This window comes from Penaeus vannamei, unplaced genomic scaffold (assembly GCF_042767895.1).
Source record: "Penaeus vannamei isolate JL-2024 unplaced genomic scaffold, ASM4276789v1 unanchor74, whole genome shotgun sequence".
Taxonomy (NCBI): Eukaryota; Metazoa; Arthropoda; class Malacostraca; order Decapoda; family Penaeidae; genus Penaeus; species Penaeus vannamei.
Window position 1 is genome coordinate 27501 of NW_027213078.1, and position 7500 is coordinate 35000.

At 43.0% G+C, this 7500-nt stretch overlaps 1 protein-coding gene across 1 annotated transcript in view; it reads right to left on the reverse strand.

Annotated features, from left to right (window-relative positions):
• The window catches only part of LOC113810696 (hemicentin-1), a gene marked incomplete at its 3' end in the record, with an annotated part of 91267 nt that overhangs the window by 26478 nt on the left and 57289 nt on the right, over positions 1-7500 (reverse strand). The window contains 4 exon segments of the mRNA XM_070119359.1: positions 107-207; positions 3041-3245; positions 3951-4066; positions 4691-4814. Of these exon segments, the coding sequence (XP_069975460.1) occupies positions 107-207; positions 3041-3245; positions 3951-4066; positions 4691-4814 (546 nt within the window).

The following is a 7500-nucleotide window of genomic DNA, read 5'->3' on the forward strand; positions in this document are numbered from 1 at the left end:
CTGTGTGTATCTATATGTGAGTCTGTATGTTTATGCGTTTGTTTATGTCTGTATGTATGTGTGTGTGTGTGTCTGTATGTGTGTGTGCGTCCCGGGCGAGCCTCACCTCCGATCTGGTTCCGGAGACGACGCAGGTGAGCTTGAGCGGCTGTCCGTACTCCACCGTGTCCTTGTCAGGTTCCGCCGTCAGCGACTGCACGCGGGCCACTGCCGAAGGAGAGGGACGAAGGAAACGGTGATAAAGGAGGAAGCAAAAAAAAAAGGGGGAAAAGCAGCAGGTGTGGGAATTTGATCCATTTTTTTTATATCAAAGGTTGGTGTGGAAAGGGAGAGAGAGACAGAGAAGGGAGAGGAGAGATAAGGAGAGAATGGGGAAGAGGAAAACAGAAAGAAAGATGGATATGTAGGTATACCGAAATATACAAAGAACGAAAGAGAGAGACGAAGGAAACGGTGATAAAGGAGGAAGCAAAAAAAAAAGGAAAAAGCAGCAAGTGTGGGAATTTGATCCATTTTTTTATATATCAAAGGTTGGTGTGGAAAGGGAAAGAGAGACAGAGAAGAGAGAGAAGAGATAAGGAGAGAATGGGGAAGAGGAAAACAGAAAGACGGATAGGTATATAGGTATACCGAGATATACAAAGAACGAAAGAGAGGGACGGAGGAAATGGTGATAAAGGAGGAAGCAAATAAAGGGGAAAAGCAGCAGGTGTGGGAATTTGATCCCTTTTTTTATATTAAAGGTTGGTGTGGAATGGGAGAGAGAGACAGAGAAGAGAGAGAAGAGAGATAAGGAGGGAATGGGGAAGAGGAAAACAGAAAGACGGATAGATATGTAGGTATACCGAAATATACAAAGAACGAAAGAGAGGGACGGAGGAAATGGTGATAAAGGAGGAAGCAAAAAAAAAGGGAGGAAAAGCAGCAGGTGTGGGAATTTGATCCATTTTTTTTATATCAAAGGTTGGTGTGGAAAGGGAGAGAAGAGAGAGAAGAGAGAGGAGAGATAGGGAGAGAATGGGGAAGAGGAAAACAGAAAGACATAGATATGTAGGTATACCGAAATATACAAAGAACGAAAGAGAGGGACGAAGGAAATGGGGATAAAGGAGGAAGCAAAAAAAAAGGGGAAAAGCAGCAGGTGTGGGAATTTGATCCATTCTTTTTATATCAAAGGTTGGTGTGGAAAGGGAGAGAGAGACATAGAAGGGAGAGGAGAGATAAGGAGAGAATGGGGAAGAGGAAAACAGAAAGAAAGATGGATATGTAGGTATACCGAAATATACAAAGAACGAAAGAGAGGGACGAAGGAAATGGGGATAAAGGAGGAAGCAAAAAAAAAAGGAAAAAGCAGCAAGTGTGGGAATTTAATCCATTTTTTTATATCAAAGGTTGGTGTGGAAAGGGAGAGAGACAGAGAAGAGAGAGAAGAGATAGGGAGAGAATGGGGAAGAGGAAAACAGAAAGACAGATAGATATATAAGTATACCGAGATATACAAAGAACGAAAGAGAGGGACGAAGGAAATGGTGATAAAGGAGAAAGCAAATAAAGGGGGAAAAGCAGCAAGTGTGGGAATTTGATCCATTTTTTTTATATCAAAGGTTGGTGTGGAAAGAGAGAGAGAGACAGAGAAGAGAGAGAAGAGAGATAAGGAGAGAATGGGGAAGAGGAAAACAGAAAGACAGATGGATATGTAGGTATACCGAAATATACAAAGAACGAAGGAGAGGGACGAAGGAAATGGTGATAAAGGAGGAAGCGAAAAAAAAGGGGAAAAGCAGCAAGTGTGGGAATTTGATCCATTTTTTTATATCAAAGGTTGGTGTGGAAAGGGAGAGAGACAGAGAAGAGAGAGAAGAGAGATAGGGAGAGAATGGGGAAGAGGAAAACAGAAAGACATAGATATGTAGGTATACCGAAATATACAAAGAACGAAAGAGAGGGACGAAGGAAATGGTGATAAAGGAGGAAGCAAAAAAAAGGGGAAAAGCAGCAGGTGTGGGAATTTGATCCATTTTTTTATATGAAAGGTTGGTGTGGAAAGGGAGAGAGACAGAGAAGGGAGAGGAGAGAGATAGGGAGAGAATGGGGAAGAGGAAAACAGAAAGACGGATAGATATATAAGTATACCGAAATATACAAAGAAGGAAAGAGAGGGACAGAGAAATAAATAAAGTACAATCCGACACCAAGAGAAAGAGAATAAGCTCTCATTGCCCCCAGGAAGACCCCACTCCCCCTCCCTCCCTCCCAATAAGCTCTCATTGCCCCCACCCTCCCCGGAAGACCCCCCCTCCCCATCCCTCCCCGGAAGACCCCCCCTCCCCCTCCCTCCCCGGAAGACCCCCCCTCCCCATCCCTCCCCGGAAGACCCCCCCTCCCCCTCCCTCCCCGGAAGACCCCCCCTCCCCATCCCTCCCCGGAAGACCCCCCCTCCCCCTCCCTCCCCGGAAGACCCAACCTACCCCTCCCTCCCCGGAAGGCCCCCTCCCCCTCCCTCCCTCCCCTACCTCTCCCTCCCTCCACGGAAAACCCCCCTCCCCCTCCCCCTACCCTTACCTCCCCGGAAGACCCCCCCCCCCCACCTCCCTCCCCGGAAGACCCCTCCCCCTTCCCCTCCCTCCCAGGAAGACCCCCCCCTCCCCCTCCCTCCCCGGAAGACCTCCCCCCTACCCCTCCCTCCCCGGAACACCCCCTTCCCCCCCTCCCCCTCCCTCCCCTCCCCCTCCCTCCCTCCCCGGAAGACCCCCCCTCCTCCACCCTCCCCTGAAGACCCCCTCCCTCCCCCTCCTTCCCCGGAAGACCCCCCTCCCCCTCCCTCCCCCTCCTACCTCCCCTCCCCTCCCCCTCCCCCTCCCTCCCCGGAAAACCTCCTCCCTCCCCCTCCCTCCCCCTCGCCCCCTGACCTCTGACGACGACGCTGACGCTCCCTCCCCGGAAGATCCCCCCCTCCCCCTCCCCCTCCCTCCCAGGAAGACCCCTCCCCCTCGCTCCCCCTCCCTCCCTCCCTCCCCCTCCCTCCCCCTGACCTCCTGACCTCTGACGACGACGCTGACGCTCCGCTCCTCCGCCGGCTCCGTCTCGATCCGGCAGGTGAAGGTCTTGTTGGTCCTGACGGAGTCCACGGTCAGCGTCGCCTGCAGGAGCTCGCCGCCCCCGTCCTCGGCCGCCACGCGCTGCACCTTCTGCGTGAAGACCCGGGTCGTCGCGGGGATCTCGGCGCCGTCCTTGAGCCACGTCACCTGTGGGAGGAGGCGGCGGCAGAAGGCAGGTCAGACACATAGAGAGAATGAGAGAAAGAGAAAAAAAAAGAGAGAGAGTGAGAGAAAGAGAAAAAAAGAGAGAGTGAGAGGAAGATAGAGAGAGAAAAAAAATAGAGTGAGAGAAAGAGATAGAGAGAGAGAAAAAAACAGAAAAAAACGAGAGAATGAGAGAAAGAAAGAAGAGAGAGTGACAGAAAGAGAAAGAGAGAATGAAAGAGAGGGAGAGAGAGACAAACTATGAGAAAGAGCACAATCAAGAGAAATAGAGAGAGGAGACAAATCAACAGGTGTTTTCTAGCTCTCCTAATTAAAATGTGGAAAAAATATGAATCAATTACTTTTTTATCACATCGCTACTTTTCATCCGCAGCAAATGACATCAAAATAAATTGGAAATAGAGTATGTAAAATTATTAGCCATTTCCCCCCCGATATATAATATCCAGAAAAAGGTTTTGAGTAGGAGAAAATTCTATTTTTTCTTTATCTGTTTTATCCATCATGAATAACACTCGCTGGAAACAACATTAACCAGATTAAATAAATTGAGAATTACCTTCAGCAAACATACAAGAAATATCCCGACCCAACTATACATAAAAATTCTAATATGCGAAAACAAACACCAACTACAAGGAAGGAAAATAATGACAAATAATGGACCCCAACTATCAGCAGACTCACCTTGACTGGCCAAGCAGGTCTGACGTTGCAGGTGAAAACAGCTGATTCGCCATATTGCACCTCCGTCGGGCCTGACAGCTGCGTGATCACCTGTTGCTCTGAGGACGTGCCGGGTTCTGCAAGGGATAGACGTGTTGGCTGCCGAGTGCAAAGAGATGGAGTGATCTAAAGGACTTTTGCAAATACATTGTCTTTCACTAGTCTCTATGAAAATCTCTATTTGCTTTTTTATTCTTTTTATCTATTCTCTCTCTCTCTCTCTCTCTCTCTCTCTCTCTCTCTCTCTCTCTCTCTCTATATATATATATATATATATATATATATATTTATATATATATATATATATATATATCTATGTATATATATTTATATATCTATATTTATATGTGTGTATATATATATATATGTATATATATACATATATATATATATATAGATATATATATATACATATATATATTCATATAGGTATATATATATATATATATATATATATATATATATATATATATATATATAATATATATATATACATATATATACATACATACATATAGATAGACAGATAGATAGATAGATAGATTTGCTCTCTCTATCTATCTACCTATCTATCTATTTACCTATCTATCCTACCATCTCCCTATATCATTCACTCATCTATCTATCTACCCATTCATCCATCCATCCATCCATCTCTCTATCCATCCTTTCGTATGCTCGAGTCGCCCTTCAAGGATCACCTAGCACCGTCAGGAGAATCTGAGGGTCTGGTCGAACGCCTTTCCGCCAGCACATGAAGAGGCCTGAGTCAAGGAGCTGCACGTCGGTGAGCTGCAGTTGGAGGGCCACCCGCTCGTCCTCGACCTGTGGAGGACGACATGTGGGTTTGTTTTGGGTTTGCAGGAGGGGTTGAGAGGGGGAGGGGTTGAAGGGGGGGAGGGGTCGTGAGAGAAAGTGGAAAGAAAGAGAGTGTGAGAGATAGACAGACAGAGAGAGTGAAAGAGAAGGAGAGACAGATAGAGAGAGAGACACATACAGACAGAGAGAGAGAGAGACAGACAGAAAGAGAGACAGAGAGAGATAAATAGAGAGAGAGTGAGAGAGGTAGACAGACAGACGGACAGGGAGAGAGAGAGAGAGACAGAGACAGACACACATACACACAGACAGACAGAGAGAAGAGGGGGGTAGAGGGCACAGGTGGGAGAATATCCGGCATGAGAATTAGAAAAACATCCACACAGAATCGAGAATCAAAGAGAAAGTGAAAGACAAGCAAAGAGAGAAGATAGAAAACTGAGAAAAAAACAAATATGAAGTGACATTTGGTATCTGCTATTTTTTTATCACTTTAAATCTTCACGAAAATGAAGCTAAAACATTCATATAACACATCTTAAGCATCAAACAAAGAATGCCATTCTAATAAAAATTAATGAATAAATTATAATGAAAGTGTATTAAATATATCTATCCAATACGCAAGCACGTTACATATAGAAGCGAGCAATATACCTAAAAATAAACAATATACATATGTAAACAGAGGACCAACCTTCATAACAATAACAGAAGCATATCATACTGACACATAGTTAGGAAAAGGACACACGTAAGCTATGAGGAATTATTTTTTTTTTTGCAACTTTCAGCATTATCAGCATGAGAGCAATGATATTAATTTATTCATGATTAATAAAGATCTCCAGCGGCGGTGTTCACGAAAGATCTAACGCTGTTATATGTGATTTTGTCTCTGTTTTGTGCTTTTTTTTTTCTTTTTTTTTTCAAAGTTATTATTTCAAAGTTAATATTTTCAAGTTAATTCTGGTGATATGATTAACGTGTAAATCATTATAGACCATTTTCATAAGCTATTGAGAGAGAGAGAGAGAGAGAGAGAGAGAGAGAGAGAGAGAGAGAGAGAGAGATAGAGAGAGAGAGAGAGAGAGAGAGAGAGAGAGAGAGAGAGAGAGAGAGAGAGAGAGAGAGAGAGAGAGAGAGAGAGAGAGAGAGAGAGAGAGAGAGAGAGAGAGAGAGAGAGAGGATAAAAGAGAGAAAGAAGAGAGGAAAGAGAAAGGGGAGAGAGAGAAAGAGAGAGAGGAAAGAGAGAAAGAGAGAGAAAGAGAGAGAGAGAGAGGATAGTAATAATAACATATGACAATAAATACTGATATCACAACTGTAATATTACACAATTAGTATATTTAAATGAGATTTGGCATCTGCGTTTCTTACATTTTTACAGCTATTCTTATTTACAACTATTCTTAAATTTTCCTTGGTTGAAGATTATTCCGCTTTGGAAATAATAAGAAAAACTTCGAAGCCACTTTTGATTAATTATCAGCTGTTCACTGATCCGTCTCCTTCGTTTTTTATTGCTTTATTTGATATAAAAAACACAAATATTATCGCCTTTTCAACAAAATGTCACATAATGTTTTATCTGAAAGCAATGTCTACTCTTTCTCCCTCTTTCTCTGTCTCTCTCTCTCTCTTTCCATTCTCAGTTTCTACTCTTTCTCTTTCTCTCTCTCCCTCCCTCTCTCTCTCTCTTTCTCTCTCTTTCCGTTATCAAGGAGTAATCATTCAAGATCTATGAACATAAGGACAATTTAGCTTCTCACAACACAATGGCGTTGACAATACCGTGCCTCTGAATTCACGCAGAACACAATGCAGAAAGTCACACAATGTTTTATCTGAAAGCAATGTCTACTCTTTCTCCCTCTTTCTCTGTCTCTCTCTCTCTCTCTCTTTCCATTCTCAGTTTCTACTCTTTCTCTTTCTCTCTCTCCCTCCCTCTCTCTCTCTCTCTTTCTCTCTCTTTCCGTTATCAAGGAGTAATCATTCAAGATCTATGAACATAAAGGCAATTTATCTTAGGTTCCCACAACACAATGGCGTTGACAAAACCGTGCCTCTGAACGCACGCAGAACACAATACAGAAAGTCACATAATGTTTTATCTGAAAGCAATGTCTACTCTTTCTCCCTCTTTCTCTGTCTCTCTCTCTCTCCCTCTCTCTCTCTCTCTTTCTCTCTCTTTCCGTTATCAAGGAGTAATCATTCAAGATCTATGAACATAAGGACAATTTATCTTACGTTCCCACAACACCAATGACAAAACCGTGCCTCTGACTTCACGCAGAACACAATACAGAATAACACAGAATATTTTATCAGAAAGCAAGCAGAGTTATACCTACTAACATAAAGCAATACCGTAATTCCTTGTGCAATAAAGCTGTATCAATATTGATAGCAAAATGCAGTAAGTAATATGTGCAAGACAGCAACAACGACTCAAGAAAATAATAACAAAAAAGAAAACAATATCATAAGATTAATTCACTTATTTTTATTCTTTTTTTAACAATATTGAACCAAAGCTTCAGCTGATAGTAACATAGACATATCACAACCACCCAACCAATACAGAAATATCCATAAACAATATTAAAAAACAACCAACCAAACCTACCACACATACAAACAATTCTAGCTTACTTTTCCACAACTTACTTGTCCATCGACGGTACACATT